General features: G+C 49.0%; 5 protein-coding genes across 5 annotated transcripts; 4 read left to right on the top strand and 1 right to left on the bottom strand.

Annotated features, from left to right (window-relative positions):
* Nucleotides 1-191: 191 nt before the first annotated feature.
* Nucleotides 192-1,094, top strand: HO133_001696 (uncharacterized protein; the record flags this gene model as incomplete). The annotated part of the gene is made up of 3 exons (XM_037292624.1): nt 192-415; nt 463-541; nt 597-1,094. 3 exons carry the CDS (start codon nt 192-194, stop codon nt 1,092-1,094), a joined length of 801 nt encoding a protein of 266 aa, XP_037151163.1.
* Nucleotides 1,095-2,631: 1,537 nt separating this feature from the next.
* HO133_001695 (uncharacterized protein) lies at nt 2,632-6,764 on the top strand (the record flags this gene model as incomplete). The annotated part of the gene is made up of 6 exons (XM_037292623.1): nt 2,632-2,846; nt 2,977-5,401; nt 5,456-5,698; nt 5,757-5,978; nt 6,029-6,208; nt 6,264-6,764. The coding sequence occupies 6 exons, from the start codon at nt 2,632-2,634 to the stop codon at nt 6,762-6,764; spliced, it is 3,786 nt and encodes a 1,261-aa protein (XP_037151162.1).
* Nucleotides 6,765-7,250: 486 nt separating this feature from the next.
* Nucleotides 7,251-10,766, top strand: HO133_001694 (uncharacterized protein; the record flags this gene model as incomplete). Its single annotated transcript, XM_037292622.1, has 8 exons — nt 7,251-7,340; nt 7,394-7,472; nt 7,521-7,981; nt 8,035-8,219; nt 8,281-10,148; nt 10,201-10,376; nt 10,428-10,545; nt 10,603-10,766. 8 exons carry the CDS (start codon nt 7,251-7,253, stop codon nt 10,764-10,766), a joined length of 3,141 nt encoding a protein of 1,046 aa, XP_037151161.1.
* Nucleotides 10,767-11,973: 1,207 nt separating this feature from the next.
* Nucleotides 11,974-12,530, bottom strand: HO133_001693 (uncharacterized protein; the record flags this gene model as incomplete). The annotated part of the gene is made up of 2 exons (XM_037292621.1): nt 11,974-12,230; nt 12,398-12,530. 2 exons carry the CDS (start codon nt 12,528-12,530, stop codon nt 11,974-11,976), a joined length of 390 nt encoding a protein of 129 aa, XP_037151160.1.
* A 253-nt stretch (nt 12,531-12,783) lies between these two features.
* Nucleotides 12,784-17,802, top strand: HO133_001692 (uncharacterized protein; the record flags this gene model as incomplete). The annotated part of the gene is made up of 8 exons (XM_037292620.1): nt 12,784-14,139; nt 14,191-14,363; nt 14,412-15,199; nt 15,248-15,975; nt 16,037-16,324; nt 16,977-17,105; nt 17,173-17,195; nt 17,277-17,802. 8 exons carry the CDS (start codon nt 12,784-12,786, stop codon nt 17,800-17,802), a joined length of 4,011 nt encoding a protein of 1,336 aa, XP_037151159.1.
* Between the last annotated feature and the right edge of the window lie 122 nt (nt 17,803-17,924).

The following is a 17,924-nucleotide window of genomic DNA, read 5'->3' as shown; positions in this document are numbered from 1 at the left end:
AAAATTTTCTCAGTGCCAAGGATTACGAAGAAGCACGTCGCGTGGAATCGCGTCATTTCGCGACTCATTATATCGAACATTCTTTTTCAAAGCAAAAACAAGAAGATTTTTATCTACATACAGCAGAAGGCTCATCCACCATCCCAGTGTAGAGGCCTAGATCATACAAGCAACCTATCCTGAACAGTACCATGGCAACTACCGATGTAGCCGCACGAAATGTTCCCCCAGTCGACGATTTGGATGACAGCTTATTCGACTACGACGTTGGTGATGTATTTCGCGATGTCGACACTAACATGGATGTGCCTGCCGCAAGAGCAGACGAAAAGGAGAATGGCGCAGGTCTGGGCATCGACGAAGAGATCAAAGTGACCAAAAAGAGGGCTCCTGTACCGAAATTGGACGAAAATAGGTTCGCGCCTAACTGCAACGGTGGACCGATCGCTCAATGGTTCACAGGCTCCTGTCACCTGCTGGTATCCCAAAGCTACGGAGAATTGCGAAAGAGCGATTGAAGTTCAAAGGGAAAGGGCACGAAGTATGGCGTCCGAAAGAGCTTAACAAGGCGATGGCTGACATCTTCCGGTCTGCAGTACTCTGATATGGCTCGACTGCTGAATATGTATCAGTTGTGGCTAGATGAACTATATCCTCGAGCGAAATTCGCAGACGGACTTGCCATCATTGAAAAGCTTGGCCACACAAAACGAATGCAAACAATGAGGCGAGAGTGGATCAATGAAGGGAAACCACAGGACAGCTTGGATAGCTTAGGAGAAGGCACAGAAGAGCTGGCAGGCGAACAAAGAAGCTCGAAAGCGGGACAGCAACAATACTGGGAGGTCAAGTCAAGGGAAAGGCCGAGAACGCCTGTTGCAGTTGTGGGAGATGACAATGATATCCACGCAGCCACACCAACATTTCCTCGAGACGATGGGAAGACGGAACGCGATGGTGACACGGAAAATTTGTTTTTGGAAGATTCAACGAAGACTGTTCCAATACTAGGGCAAGAATCCAGAAGCCCAACAAGGGAGGAGAATTTTGCCGATGATGAGGATGCACTATTAGCTCTCAACGATGTGTGGTGATGCGACTACGTGGATCCGTGGATCGGTCAATGTGGTTGGTCATGAGATACCTTACAAGTAATTAGAGCGTGTCTGCTACTTTTTCTAAAGGCTCGTGATATATGCACACCCATTTTTGATACATTGACACCCCCCTCAAGGAAGTAAGAGGAACCAATGATCTACGGTCCAGAGGTAGAAGGATCACTGGCTATGTATGACTGGTGCAGAGCCAGATATCTACTCGTAGCCAAGGCCCACTAGTGATATTGGCTAGGCAACCCCTGTAAGATCCTCACTGTGGTCAGTGTATCAAGTTTACTGTATTAGATTCGATTCCTAATGGCGGTGGTGCAATGGTGTAATGGTTTTGTGTTTCATTTCTCTCACATCCGATGGTGTTGCGGTGCTTCTTATTTATTGGCAGCGCCATTAGCCTCAGGTTTTAAAGTTCTCAACCGGGAACAGCCGTTGGTTCGAATTCCCCCGGTCACCGGTGCTTTCATGCCCGGAAAATGTTCGTTGGTTGGCTTACCGTCCGGGGCGGGTATTTAGTTCGTATTAGGTTCGATTCCTAATGGCGCTGGTACAATGGTGTTGCGGTGCTTCTTATTTTCTATCCGGGTATAGCTTCCGGGTTCAGCTTCCGGGCTGATTGCGCCGATCGGGCTGGGCGCAGGCAGATCTTAAGTGCTTGAAACGCCGTGGTGCTACTACCTACGGAGTGCGTCACTCGTGAGCAAGATCCTCTCTTCCTCCGGGGGGCCGCTCCTATACACACTCGCTTCTACACTCTTTCGATACGCAGTACCTTAATCAGACTTGCTCTTCGGGGGTTAACGATGAAATAAGAGACAATTGTATTGACCCGGGAAAGTGCCTCTGGAAAATGCGAGGTAGAGTGTGTCGAGTCTGACACCTATCGTACCCGGAAGTTATGCTCGGATAGAAAATAAGAAGCACCGCAACACCATTGTACCAGCGCCATTAGGAATCGAACCTAATACGAACTAAATACAGATGTGTGTGGGAAAGCGGTCGTACGCTTTCAAGCCTACAACTAGTATAAATTACTGTTTAGTGACGGACTACTAGTGATCACCTTTTGGTCTAGTCGTAACGGTTAGCAAAACCCGTCCCGCTTCTAATACCTCTAACAACACGGATGTGAGGGGGGTGTCAATGTATCAAAAAGGGGTGTATCACAGGCCTTTGTAAAGGCGCTAGACCTAAAGCAGCAATATTATGTTTTGACTGTGACCACGTTGATGCCATGCTTGACGGTAGCAACCCCCAACCTTTATTCACTCAGCAAAGATCTAGCCACACCTATCTCGTAGAATCTTCGGAAAGGTGAGGTAGATGGTTACAAGCGAAGTGAAGTTTCAGACTCTGCTTTCTCGCCGTACAGGCATCAAAAGGTTATATCCTCCCCAAAACCCCCTTCTTTAGGGGCCCATGCCATCCGGATCTTCCATTGCTCTAGTCCCTTGACATCCGTCTGGTCACTTCTGTGTCATCAATCTTTGCCTTGATAAAGGTAGAGATTTTTTTCCCCATGACTTCAGATCTTTGGCGTGCGGTCGAAAGGCTGCGTATGAGCGCCAACGAGCACGATTTTGACCGTGATATGTGCATCGACGGTACGCTTTTTCAGCAGAGGCCAAGGAAGCGAACCAAAATAGATACTCAGGCTCTGAAGAGGGAGCTGGAAAAGGACTTCCTCACACCGCAGACGTCTTTTGACGTGGAATGGCTTGATAAGTTACAACAGTATGTCGTCCAACCAAGAGGCGTGAGAATCTGCTGACATTCTCTATGGACGATGGCATATCCCCACAGACTACACTGGTGTATATGAGCTGGCACCCACACAGACGAGGACTATTATTCGCTTTACTAGAGAAGGTTTGGAAGGCAAAGTTACTGGCTACAAAGAGGTCACCGTACCTGCCAATAGCGCCACCGCCAAGAATTCGACCTCATTACTCAGGAAACCAGCTAATCGTGCTGACTTCGTTCGTGGAGCTGCTGGATTCTTTCCGTTTGCGCCAGGCGGGCTTGACGGTGTAACTGCCGTTGCTGCGCATGAAGACCAAGCCATTCAAGAAGAGCAACAAGCCAAAGGCAACCAAGGGAGCAGATTAGACCGTGTGATCGATTTTAGTTCGCATGCTGGTTTGCTCGAGATACCGCCCGGCTTTGACAGAGGACTAGATTTAACGAAGGATAACAAAAAGCTGGACGAGGCTACTGCAAAGCAAGTGGAAGACACTCTAGGAGCAGAGCCTAAAGAAATAGGTACCTCTGATGGCAAAGGGGCTTCCGGCGTCAACGGTGTCTCGTTGGAAGAACATGAGTCGGGTGACAGCGACTCAAACGGGGGGGACGAGGAAGACATTGACTGCATACTGCCCGTAGAATTTCCAGCCCTTGGGCCTCATGGTATCCTAGCAGCGTCGACGATGCGGAAAGGCGGCAGAGAATGGGCTCACATGGTTGACGTGAAGAGAGAACTCACTAATTTTCAAGAACTTGTGCCCCATATGGCCAGGACTTGGCCTTTCGAGCTCGACACTTTCCAGAAAGAGGCCGTATATCATCTCGAAAATGGCGATTCGGTCTTCGTAGCGGCTCATACCTCTGCTGGGAAGACCGTCGTTGCTGAGTATGCAATAGCGCTGGCAGCCAGGCACATGACTAAAGCTATCTACACGTCTCCAATCAAAGCCTTGAGCAATCAGAAATTTCGAGATTTCAGAATTGGGTTCCAAGACGTGGGCATCTTGACAGGTGATGTCCAGATCAATCCAGAAGCTAGCTGCCTTATCATGACAACGGAAATCTTAAGAAGTATGCTCTACCGCGGAGCGGACCTACTCAGAGATGTCGAATTCGTCATCTTCGATGAAGTTCATTACGTTAATGACTTGGAGCGGGGCGTCGTTTGGGAAGAAGTAATCATCATGCTCCCAGAGCACGTCACTCTCATCCTTCTTTCAGCAACTGTTCCGAATACCTACGAGTTTGCTTCCTGGGTAGGAAGAACAAAGAAGAAAGACATTTATGTTATCTCAACCCCGAAAAGACCAGTGCCACTGGAACACTACCTGTGGGCTGATAAGACCATGCATAAAATCATCGATGCGGACAAGAAATTTTTAGACAAAGGCTGGAAGGAGGCAAACATAGCCATGTCAGGTAGGGACAAGAGTCAATCTGCGGTTGAAGCCAGTGGATCAGCTACTCAGCGCGGTGCGTCTAATGCCAGAGGAGGCCGTGGCCAGGTTCAACGTGATGGGCCTGCGCGTGGAGGCCAACAGCGTGGAGGGACACAGTCGCAGGGAAGGTTTCAGGCTCCGCGAGGCGTCGGGAATATCGCTCGGACAGGGCGGGGCGGAGGTCGAACAAGTGCTGCGCAGGACAGAAACATCTGGGTCCATCTCATTCAGCATCTAAAGAAGCATGATCTTCTTCCCGCATGCATCTTTGTCTTCTCGAAGAAAAGGTGTGAGCAAAATGCCGACGCCTTGTCAAATCTAGACTTCTGTACTGCATTGGAGAAGAGCGCGATACACATGACAATCGAGCGATCAATTGCTCGGCTCAAGCCAGAGGATCGTCTTCTACCCCAAATCAGGCGATTACGGGAACTGCTCAGTCGGGGTGTCGCCGTACATCATGGTGGTCTTCTACCAATTGTTAAAGAAGTCGTTGAAATCCTCTTCGCAAAGACACTTGTGAAAGTTTTGTTTGCTACGGAAACTTTTGCTATGGGTCTTAACCTACCAACGCGTACAGTGGTCTTTTCTGGCTTCCGCAAGCATGATGGCCGAGCCTTTAGAGATCTACTGCCCGGCGAATACACGCAAATGGCAGGTAGAGCTGGTCGGCGCGGAATCGACCCCGTTGGCAGCGTAGTTATCGTCAACTCTAACAGTGACGAGGCTCCGCCTGCTGCCACGCTGAAGCAGATGATTCTTGGGGACCCCACGAAACTACGATCTCAGTTTCGTCTTACTTACAACATGATCCTCAACCTACTCAGAGTAGAGGCACTAAAGATTGAGGAGATGATCAAAAGAAGCTTCAGTGAAAATGCAACCCAGGCGCTGCTCCCCGAGCAAGAAAAGCAGATCAAGCTCTCCGAATTGGACTTGGCCAAGATCAAACGTGAACCTTGCGAAGTTTGCGATATCGATATCGACGTGTGTCACGACGCGGCCATGGAATACCTGCTAGCCACTGCAGACGTGCACCTTGCACTTTTAGCATCTCCTGTTGGCAGGCGGATGTTATCTGCCAAGCGCTTGGTTGTATTTCGAAAGGTGAAAAATCTTTCATACAACAAAATTAGGCCGATGGAGCTAATTGAAGTTCAGAACGGTATACATACAGCTGGAATCCTTCTACGCGAAGGCGTGAGCAAGGGCCTTGCTCCGACCCTCGAGCTTCTCTCTCTAGGAGCGAAAAACCCAACTCGTAATCCGGGCGATCTTTTACCCTATCTTCCTAAATTTCGCCCCCTTTTCGCAAAGCTACCTACAGAGGTTGCAGAGATGGAGCTCAAGGTCCTCAAGATCCCCTTGAGTGACATTGACTCTGTGACCAAAACGATTGTACAGGTTAGAGGACCTACCTGGCATCTGCAGATTAAGAAAGGTATTGATAACCAAATCGTAGATTGGGACCGATAAATTACTAAAACACAGTGAAGAAGCGACAAAGATCGCAGCAGGGGAAGTGGCGAAGATCTGTGCAGCATGGGACCAGCCTAATTGGGACGAACTGGACTGGAGTCGGATGAAGGAGCTCCAGACACGGGAGATACTGGAACATCGCAAGCAAGAAGCCACCAAAGCCCAGCAAACTCGTGCGCTCGAGTGCCCGAACTTTGTCAAGCACGTAAGGCACTGAATTTCTAAAACTTCCATGTGTATGCTGATTTGTTGTAGTTCTCTATGTGTCATGATGAATGGCTCGTCAAAGAGAATATATCACAGCTGAGGCAACTAATGTCGGATCAGAACTTACAGCTCCTTCCCGACTACGAACAGCGAATATCTGTCTTGAAAGATTTGGGGTTCATCGACCACCACTCAAGGGTTGAGCTCAAAGGCAAGGTAGCCTGTGAAGTAAGCTTGAACCTGTGATGCATCTTCTTGACCGTCGTTGACGAAAGATGTCTAGATTCATTCGGCTGACGAGCTTGTCCTTACTGAGCTTGTACTCGAAAATGTGCTTGCAAAATTCGAACCAGAAGAGATTGTCGCTCTTCTATCAGCATTTGTCTTCCAAGAAAAGACCGAGGCCGAGCCCACCTTGACTCCACATCTGGAAAAAGGTAAGGAGACGATCATTGCTATATCTGAAAAAGTCAACGCTTTCCAGACGCAGCATCAAGTCATTCTCTCAAGCGATGACTCGAATGACTTTGTGAGTCGACCTCGGTTTGGTCTCGTGGAGGTGGTGTATGAGTGGGCCAGGGGGATGTCATTCAACCGAATCACCGACCTCACGGATGTGCTGGAGGGAACGATCGTCCGCGTAATCACGAGATTGGACGAGACGTGTAGGGAGGTGAAGAACGCAGCGAGGATCATTGGAGACCCTGAGCTCTTCACAAAGATGCAAACTGCGCAAGAGCTGATCAAACGCGACATCACAGCGGTCGCCTCGCTCTATATGTGAGAGATGGATGTGTAGCAATGATCATGTGAAGTTCTCTGCTGTATTGTATGTGTTACCAACACCTCCTACATTGAGGTAGGCAATAAAACCATGTAACTGATGGAGTGAGAACGTTGGCACAATGTAAATGGTTGATCAGACATGATGTTGTGAGGTTGGTTCCTGCGAAAATTGTAGCACAAGGAGATGATAGTCGACATTTTCGAAATCTTGGCGGCTCACTACTGTGGTTGCACCTCGTTTCTCGTGCAACAACATTTCCTCAGTCCGCGCAAAACAAGTGCATGTTGTCCCTAAACTCCACGCAGCCTTTGACTTGCATTCGCAGTTTGGTTTGAGCGCGCTATTCTGACCCTTGACTGTCCTAGTCTTAAGCACCCTACGTGGAATAGACCGCCGTTCAGTCCACGCCCACCCCCCACACGCCCTCAACCTTGCTTCCGTTGCGCTCTCTTGGGCGCGCTGACGCGCCAGACATAAGACAGGATGGATGTCACGCTCCTTCGAAACCGGATACGGTCGACAGTGGACCCAAATGCAGATGCGAGACGTCAAGCTGAATTAGACTTGAGATATGTAAGCTCCCTGGTGCTCTTGTTCTCACAATGTGTTGACATGCCCCCTCCAAGGCAGAAGAACAACCAGGCTTTACCAACGCTCTTCTCAACATACTACAGGCGGAGCAGGACAACAGCATACGTCTTTCCAGTACGCCTTCCGACTGCCTTTACAGTGACACCGCTAATTCATATACAGCTGTTGTATACCTCAAAAACCGAGTCACCAGAGCATGGCAACCGAGCGAAGATTCTGCAGCACACAAACAAATACCAGAAGATGAGAAGCTCGACCTGCGGAACCGTCTTCTACCTATACTAGCCTCTTCGTCACCACAAGTCCGGATACAGCTCATACCAATCCTACAAAAAATATTATCCTACGACTTTCCTGCCAAATGGCCCAACTTCCTAGATATAACGATGCAACTGTTGAATACAAACGATGCAAACTCCGTCTTCGCAGGCTTACATTGTATGCTAGCAATATGCCGGATGTATAGATTTAAGGGAGGAGAGAACAGGGGGAACTTCAACCAAATTGTTGAGGCATCTTTCCCACAGCTGCTGGGTATTGCCACACGACTGGTGGGAGAAAGAAGCGTGGAGGCATGGGAAATGTTACACATCATCATGAAAGCGTACAAACATGCGATCTATGTGGGTCGATCCTCTACACGCCTACAACCAGTGGCATGCTAACATGCATGAAGTTCGAATTACCTGGATACCTGATGCATCAAGACCGAATGGTTGGTTGGTGTACCCTGTTCCTGACTATCGTCGCCAAAGAGGCTCCAGGCCACGCCCTTGACGAGGACTACGACGAGCGAGAAAGAAATCATTTCTGGAAGTCAAAGAAATGGGCGTATGCAAATCTCAATCGGCTGTTTGTACGGTATGTAGTAAATATCAAGGTGCTAAATTCTGTCAATGGGCGATTACTGAATGGTCTCAAGATACGGCAGCCCCAGCACTAACCAGAAAAATGCCTCTCCAGAGATGGTGGAATTCTCTAAATCATTTCTTGCGAATTTCGCTCCTGAAATCCTCAAAGGATATTTACAATCAATCGAGAAGTGGGCATCCAAAACAACTTGGCTCAGCAAGCCATCGCTATCATATACGCTAAGCTTTCTGGACGAGTGCGTGAAGCCAAAGTCAATGTGGAATCACCTCAAACCGCACATGGATACCCTCATCTCCCACGTGTTCTTTCCAATTCTTTGCCAATCCGATGAAGACATTGAGCTCTTTGACTCCGATCCTCCAGAATACCTTCATCGCAAGCTGAATTTCTATGAAGAAGTCTCAGCGCCTGATGTTGCTGCGACTAATCTCCTAGTCTCATTGACTAAAAGCCGCAAGAAACAGACGTTCTCAATTTTGAACTTTGTCAACGGCGTCGTCAACAAGTACGAATCTGCTCCAGACGATCAGAAGAACGCTCGAGAGAAAGAAGGAGCACTCCGCATGATCGGAACGTTGGCTTCTGTCATTCTGAGCAAAAAAAGTCCAATAGCTGATCAAGTCGAGTATTTCTTTGTCCGGCATGTCTTCCCAGAGTTCCGCAGTCCCCATGGATTTCTTCGGGCACGAGCCTGCGACACGTTGGGCAAATTTGAGCAACTTGAATTTAAGGACCCCAGCAATCTGCTCATCATCTACCGAAACATACTCGAATCGATGGCCGATCCTGCGCTGCCAGTACGCGTAGAGGCAGCCCTCGCCCTTCAACCTCTCATCAGACACGAAGTCATTCGGGCTTCTATGCAACAAAACATACCGCAAATAATGCAGCAATTACTGAAGCTGGCTAATGAAGTTGACGTAGATGCGCTAGCTAATGTTATGGAGGATTTCGTTGAAGAATTCGCCGCCGAGCTCACCCCTTTCGCAGTCGCACTGAGCGAGCAATTGCGGGATACGTACCTTCGGATCGTCCGCGAACTATTAGAAAAGCAGAGCGCCAAAGACGAAGACGAGACCTATGGAGACTTCTTAGACGACAAGAGCATTACCGCGCTTGGCGTTCTTCAAACTATTGGTACTCTCATTCTTACCTTGGAGGCAACACCGGATGTTTTAATGCACCTAGAAACCATTCTAATGCCAGTGATTCAGATCACCCTCGAGAACAAGCTCTTCGATTTGTACAATGAGGTATTCGAGATCATTGACAGCTGCACTTTCTCGGCTAAATCAGTGTCACCTACAATGTGGCAAGCTTTCGTGTTAATGCACAAAACCTTCAAGTCCGGTGCAGAGTTATACCTGGAAGACATGCTCCCCGCCTTGGATAATTTCGTTTCGTATGGGGCAGAAACGCTGGTCCAGACCCCCACATATATCGAAGCTCTCGTTGGTATGGTATCGGACATATTCCACGACGAAAAGGTCGGAGGTATGGACCGAATCTGCGGCTGCAAGCTTGCAGAAGCAATCATGCTCAATCTTCGGGGACATGTTGACCGATTCGTTCCCACCTTCGTGGAATTAGCTATGAGGATGCTATCAAGTAACGAGCTGAAGGTCAAATCTTACAGAATACACCTTATGGAAATGGTTATAAACGCCCTCTACTACAATCCAGTGATCGCTCTGCATGTCTTAGAGTCAAATGGATGGACCAACAAGTTCTTTAGCTCTTGGTTTTCGAATATTGAGAGCTTCACACGAGTCCACGACAAGAAATTGTCTATTGTCGCGATAAGCTCCCTACTAACACTGAACGCCAATGAAGTACCCACCAGCGTTCAACAAGGCTGGCCGAGATTATTGCAGGGCGTGGTCCGCTTGTTTCAGACCCTCCCAGCGGCATTAAAGAGTAAGCTAAGCATCAACTCTGTTGCATTTGTTAGATGGCTGACAGCGTGCAGACCGTGAGGAGGCTACAAAGGAAGGGGACTTCACCCTCAATGATGATGACGATGATGACGATGACGACGATGACGATCAAGAAGAGTGGGACGGAGAGATATGGACCAACGAAGGTGAGGATGCCGAGGACGTCAAGGACGAGAGTGCCGCTTATCTGGAGTTTCTGAAAGAAGAGGTGAGTCAATTGGTGGATTTGCGTTCAGACGCGGCTGAAAGTAAGAAACAGTCCGAAAAGTTCGGTGCCGCACAAGACGAATCCGACGACGAGCTAGAAGAGGAGAGCTTGCTTGAGACTCCTCTTGACAAAGTGGAACCGTACGGACTATTCAAAGGAACTTTGTTTAGTACGCACATCCTTCTTGATGACCTATGTTCATGCTCACTGACACGCTTGTCTCAAGAACTGCAACAGGAGCAACCCCAGCTCTATGATAATCTCACCAAGATCCTCAATCCGGAAGAGCAGCAGATCGTCCAAGCAGTCATTGTGCAAGCCGATACAAACGCCGTAGCCGCTCAGGCCGTAGCAGCTGCTACAGCTGCGCAGACTAATGGTGGGCATTGAACTTTTCTTTCTACTGGTGTATAGGGTACGTGACTGCTGCGTTGGAGAGGATGCTCTTAAGGTCCCCAGTGTTCTGAAACCATGGAGCAAGGGAGCACAAATTCTGAAATGTTCCTTTATGTAGGGCATAAGCGAGCGAGGTCTAGATCTGGTTGGATGTGAACGATGTATTGAATGAAGAGAGAATGCGTATGACATGCAGGGATAGACAGCCAATAAGTAGGGCAGTCTCCCACCCAAAGTGGGGACATTAAGGATCACAGATCCAAAGTCGAGTTCAAGGCCCAGTAACGCCAAGACATCCTTGCCTCAGGTGAAATTTGAGCACTATCATCAGATGTCAGGAGTGCAGAAATCAGGCTTTCCCTCTGCGATGCAAGTTGGGGATTGTGCTCCCAGTAGCTCCCAGTAGCTCCCAGTAGGTGAAGGATCAGAGAGACCGATGGTGCCGAGGTGTGAAGGACTGGAAGAGAGCATCAAGGAGCCAGTCCATTCTACTGGCTGCAGGCAAGATGCCTCGATGCCAAAAATCGGGGCAGTCGAAGTGGTACATTTCCCTAACGTGTTAAAATTTTTAATGATAAACAACGCGTTGTATACGACGTGTTCAACACCAATGAGGAGTCATCTCGCCCTTTAATGTTCAATTTCGGAGTGGTTTCACGTTCGAACAACGTTTCTGGGTATGATACCCTAATTCCGCGTAATAATTGGTCACCGCCCTAGACAGCAAACTTTTCTGACGGCTTGCATGGCTGCTAGCCATACATGAGTACCTTAGTACACCACGATTGCATCCATTCAATGACGTCGCGATGACCCTGGTGACTGAAGCTCTTGATCATTGCCATAGAGCCTGAACGGAGTTTTGGGTGACTGTTATATTCGTCTTGATCCCTGCTATTCCGCCTTATCCTTCTCTGCCTCTGACTCCTCTTCACCTCCTCAGCAATATAAATGAAGTCAAACTTCCCGGTGTGGTCGCGACTCTTAGTGGGTTAGCACGCACGTGCCTGAGGTCGCCTGGGCGGTATCGGGGGAACACGTGCAAGAGAAAAAGCCTGAGCACTGCCCAGGCTACTCCTTCAGTTTTACGACCCTCAACAGCAACTTATGTGCGGTGGGTCGAATAGCACCATAGCCGACGAAATGCGTAGGTTGTTGTAGAGCTCTAACTCTCAAAGGTGGCATGGTGCATCATACTCCATCATTCTCGCCTGGTAATCTTTTGACCCTTTTGTTTTCCCAATCGTCCAGATCCTGCGACTCCATTCAGCATTGCAAGTGTCCCCAACGATCGAGATGTGAAACTGACCTTGGCAGCCAAACGATAATACTCTTCATTGATATCCACTCTCCGCCGATCCTTGCCGATGCCCAACTCCTCTTCCTTGGTCATCTGCTGCACTTTTCTATCATGTCGTTCGTATCTGAGCGCAGTGGCGGGTGTGAGTATGAATGAGCCTAAGGGAAATTTCGGAGTCAGCATTACTTCTTCGAAGCACGAACGCCGAGCAACCAAGACAGTCAGAAGGGGACTTAAGAGCCTTCTGCTCTTGGAACATGTCTTGCAACTGGAAAGGTGATCCAGGATAGGGCAGATAAAAGATAGGCTCGTGAAATGTACATACCCGCAACGATTGTGAAGATGAAAGGAAGGCCGAAGAGGAGAAAAGGATGGCTATTGAGATTTTTCCTGTAGAAAGCGCCCAAGCTATGATGATAGGAACTGGATCGGAATTTCTTAGACTGGAATACAGGCATAATGGGTTTCTATACACCCAATAAGAAAATCTATACACTATTTCATTGTATTACATGCGTTGTGAACTTTGTGATGAGGAAGATCTGATGCCAAGCTTTCGCAGGGGTTGTGAGTACGCTACCTGGCTACTCGTAAATACCTGCAGCCCTAACACGAAAGTAAACTTCACGTCTCCCGGTCTCCCCAGTGGACGTGTGGACTACAAAACAATGTAAAAGTTCGATACAGAGCAATATTGGCCCCTCCCTCACCATGTCTTCAATATTCGGGCAACCGAAGCTTACGTCCAGCCTCTTTGGCAACCTCAACCCTGCCACATCTGCCCAATCCCAAGCTGCACCGACCAGCAGCCTCTTCGGGAACACTTCACAACCTCAGCAATCTTCAGGACAGACAACCAACCTTTTTGGCAGCCTTGGTGCTTCACAACCTCAAATTCAATCTTCTCTGTTTTCCAGTCCTGGAAGCGATCAGAAGCCAAACCTTTTCGGCTCGTCACAACCACAACAGCAGACGGGCACCGCCGGCGGTGGGCTCTTCGGCACTGGTTCAGCGTTACATGTGCTGCCTCAGCAGACGTCTAGCTTGTTTGGAGGCGCTCAGGGCAATGCAGCTACAACGCAACCTGCTGGCCCTTCCCTTTTCGCCGCACAACCACAACCACAACCACAGAAACAAAACGACCAGTCGGGACAAGCAGCCCAGGGACAGCAGCAACAGCAAGTAGGTCAACAATCGCAAGGAGGACAAGTGACTTCGCAACCAGCCTATTTTAACAACCTGCTCGAGAAAGCAAGGAAGAGGACCCATGATGCTGATGGAGGACCTGGCTTTAGAGACCTGCCAAGCTTGCAACTAGGTCTCGGCGATATTGCAAAGAGAGTGAGGGAGCTGGGAAGTGTCGGTACACAAACGCACCGAGGTAGAGCGGTGGACAGTAGTGCGCACTATCTTCTCGCTGCCTCTGGCATCATCCCTGGCACGACGCAGCGAGATCTCAACTCTCTGGCCGCGCAAGCGCCCTCCAGTGGAAATTCGCATCCGCCTCCACAATGGGATCCTGACACGCACAAACACGTCGAGCAGTTACAGCAGCAATCTACACTCAGAATGATATCTGAAGGTCTGGAACGAGCCCAAAGAAATTTCGATGCTTATCTTGAAGAAAATGTTGACATCAATTGGGAGCTGCAGCGGAAAAAGATTTACGAGCACTTTGGGCTTATGCCTAAGCATGGAGAAGTTTTTGATGACGTGGCAAGCGGTCCTGGCTTAAGAGGAAGGTTTGGCAAATCGACAAGAAGAGGACGGACAAACAATGCCAACCGTCCAGGTCAATCGAGTCTCAACAGAAGTATCTTTGGTCAGTCGAGTATCCAGAAGTCTGTTATAGGTACTCCAGGGGTAGGCTCTGCGAACGCGACCCTTTTCGCGGATGTCGCAGAGAAAAACGCACCAGCACCAGCAATCCAAGATGGCCGATTCACAAGGGAGAAGCAGCGCAAGTTCGCGGAGAAAGTGCAAACGCTGAACCGCGCACGACTCGACGAAAGCTCATACCCTGTGCTTCAAGAATTGAAAGGCATTGAGAGTCAGCCGGGAGGAGAGGTAAGGACACGAGCGTTCAGGAACCTTTCTCAAACTGACTGGGGCAACCAGTCCCCGAAGCAGCTCGCAGACTCATATGATGCATTGATCGAGATTGTCGGAGAGACTGGGGCAAAGGAACGGCAATTCGCTGATGATTACCTCGATGAAGTTCCTAACTCTGCAAAGTCTATGAATATACGAAAGAGGATCATAGATGGCTCAAGACGTTGCTTAGAGAAGTCGTATGTGATCTTTCCCACCCAAATCCAATCAGAACTAACACCCCACAGCTTTTTGCACGATCTCGAGGACCTCGTTACTAGAAATCCGAAGGAGGCCAACATTGGAGGTGTTCCAACGACTATCAACAAAGTCCGGGCTTACATCAGGATCCGTGCAGCGAGGAGGGACCTCTTTGCGGATGGCTCTGAGCTACGTACCATGAATGACGAATATCCTTGGCCTTTGGTTTTCTTTCTCTTAAGGAGTGGTCTCGTCAAAGAGGCTGCGGATTATGTCGTTGCTAACGGTACAGCGTTCCGAACGATCGATCGAAACTTCTTGAACTATATTACTACCTACGCCAGGAACCCAGACAGAAGGCTTGATAGGAAAGTCCATGATCACATCAGCCGAGAATACTCTGCGCAAACTCGCGTTGCTCCAGACAATGCAACTGATCCATATCAATTAGCTTGTTACAAAATTATCGGTCGTTGCGAGCTGACCAAACGAAGTATTGATAGCATCAGCCAAGGAGTTGAAGATTGGATCTGGCTCCAGTTCAGCCTCGCAAGGGAGGTCAATCGTGTTGAGGAAAGCGCTGGCGACGTTTTTGGCCTCGAAGAAGTACGAGAGACTATTCGCGAAATTGGCCAACGCCACTTCTCCAAAGGAGCAGAGGGTATAGGAGGCTACGGCACGTACTTCTACCTGCAGATCTTGGGAGGCATGTTCGAGCAGGCGGTGTCGTACTTGTACTCGTACTCCTATGCCGCTGCTGTACATTTCGCTATTGCCCTTGACTTTTACGGGTTGTTGCGTGTTTCAGACTTTTCAGTCAATGAGACAGAACTTCGTAAGCTTATATGTTCACAACTATGACTCCTAACTAAATATACGCCAGTGACTTTTAACACCAAGGAGCTTCCTCAGATCAGCTTTGGCCGCATGATTGGCTTCTATACTCGCGACTTCCGAGCAGGTAACGCCGAGGCCGCTGTCGACTATCTAACGTTGATCTGTCTCAATGCTGGCCTTCCAGGAGCAATGGGCAGATCACAAGCATCCTTATGCCATGAGGCTCTGCGTGAGCTGGTTCTTGAGACACGGGAGTTTGCGCAACTGCTCGGTGACGTACGCGCGGATGGGACAAGGTTGAAAGGAGCCATCGAAAAGCGCCTGAAACTTATCGCGTTAGCTGACCAAGAACAACTGCTCCGAGTCGTCACAATCCAAGCAGCGAGTGTTGCAGATGACAACGGCCGAGTCAACGACGCAGTGTTGCTCTACCATCTGGCTGAGGATTATGATAATGTAGTTTCCATTGTGAACCGGACTCTCTCTGAAGCCGTCGCCGTCGAGATCGGTCAAGAACCAATGCGTCTGCAACCATCAAGGCCGAGAACGAGCGCTCAACAGGAACATAATCAGCAAACTGATGCCGGTACATTGAGCTTGACCTCTGTTGATGATCCAGTTCTGCTGGCCCGCAACATGATTCGCCTATACGGGAACAACGCAATGTGTAGTCAGAAGATCCGTGAGAGCAATCGTGACGCGTGTGATATGCTCATAGGGATGGCTGAGGCAAAAGCCAGAACTGCTGCAGGCCACTGGTCGGAAGCCATTGACGTAAGATTTCCTTATGCCTGAATTTTTGCTTACCCGTTTCTTGACTAACGATGTCTTCCAGATTATCGACTCTCTTAAATTGCTACCCCTCCAAGCCCATGCCTCCATCCCAGTCATCCGTGCGTGCGCCAACAACTTTAACGAGCTTGCTCCAGTGATATCCCGCAACATTGGTCCTCTGCTTCTCTGGACCATCACATGCATAGGGCAGCAGAGAGAGTTATTAGCCTCGCGGCAGTACGGAGGCGGAGAGGGAGGGATGAATAAAGAAATTAGCGACGAGCTTTTGGGCAGTGCAAGAGACTTGATGGTTTTTGCGGGTTTGGTTAAGTATAGACTCGGGGAGAAGGTTTGGGAAGCGATATGCTTTACTGGAGGCGATGCTGGGATCTATTAAATTGTACTGAGGAACAGTCATCTAGCGACTTCAGACAAGGTTAAGGAATGTGTCAATGCAAAGCTTTCAATGAAAAAATCACGAATATTGGTTACCAACGGCGACTTTCTTTTCCTTACCCAGAAGGGCTGTCAAGACGCTTGGTTGGTCGCTACACAGCCTTTGCCACAAAACCTCGCCGTCAAGAGCTGCTGTGAACGTCTCACATATGGTTTGGCACCGTTTCGCCCATCAAAACACTGCCAGTTCAAAGCCGCTTGACCACAGCTTTAGATCAGACAACAATTTCGTGAATCCCCATTTCTCTTTCTGAGATTGGCTCGAAAATGATGAAGGCAATCATCCCACGTCTTCCACATTGCCAGCATTAGCAGACTCGGAAGTTGATTGTTCTGCTGAGCTGCCAAAAGATTTGATATCGAGAAGCTTCGTTGTGTTCGCCCCCAACTGCTCCTCATCTTTTCTAGCCAACCATTCAGTGTGTTGATAACACTCGTATAACTTCAGACCATTTGCGTACAGCCAGATCTTGTCTCGTCGACTAAAGTGGTATATTATGTGTCCATAGACGAAACATGACGACCAGATACTGACCATCCAGTAGTCGGAAGCCATAAGCTGTGAAGAGATGCCTAGGTCTCGAAGTCTTAGGCCAGTAAGCGCGGCAAGCGAGCTATCTGTTGAGGAGGGCTACGGACTCGTCGACGGCGATGACATGTGTGGGCGCAAATGGGTACGTCAACAAAGGACTGTAAATGAGCCGAGTGGTGAGTCCAGCATGGTAACAAGTACCTTTGCAGGACCCGAGCAGCAGGCAACACAAGTATGTACCGCCAACGACTTACCAATCGGTTGGAATGACCATGAATCACGCATGAAAAAACCCGAGTCTTGAAACCACCAGGAACAGCGTCGTAGATATCGCCAATGATCTGAGACCTGCGCTCTCTGAAAAGATTGACCGTGCAGGAGGCACAATTAAAATCGCGGCCACCAAGCTCTCTGTAGATGTTGCAAAGGCCATAAGAGACTTTGCAAGCTCCAAAGACAAGAAATCTCTAGTCCCCGAAACAAGATCAGGGCATAGTCAGGTACAAATAGACGCAGAGTCGGACTGGCAGCCAAAACAGCACGCTTTCACCGCGATCAACACGCTTGCGACACCGAATTTGCACACTGTCAAATCCACCAAGGCTGAAGGTAAATGTGGTGGAAGTCTGATAGCATTTGAGGGCCTACACAGCAAGGAAACAGACAAGGTGAAAGCGCCAAAATACCGGAGCAGCTTCGCTCACCGCGCTGCAAACAAAGACAGACGTATGGCAAACGAGACAGGTGGCAGAAGAAATCATGGGGCACACAGAAATTCACAAGCAAAGGATGAAGATTCAAAAACTAGAGTCTCTCTTGGCAAGCAGAACGAAGGCTAAATGATACTGGTCTCGCACAAACCTTCACCCCTTGTGCAACGACGAGTCCAATCAATTGAACTTCTTTCCTCTATCATACCTTCGACAGCAGTGGAAACCAGATTTGTCCTTTATGCCACACC

Source organism: Letharia lupina, assembly GCF_014066315.1.
Source record: "Letharia lupina isolate WasteWater1 chromosome Unknown contig_13, whole genome shotgun sequence".
NCBI lineage: Eukaryota > Fungi > Ascomycota > Lecanoromycetes > Lecanorales > Parmeliaceae > Letharia > Letharia lupina.
This window is presented reverse-complemented; position numbering and strand designations above follow the sequence as displayed.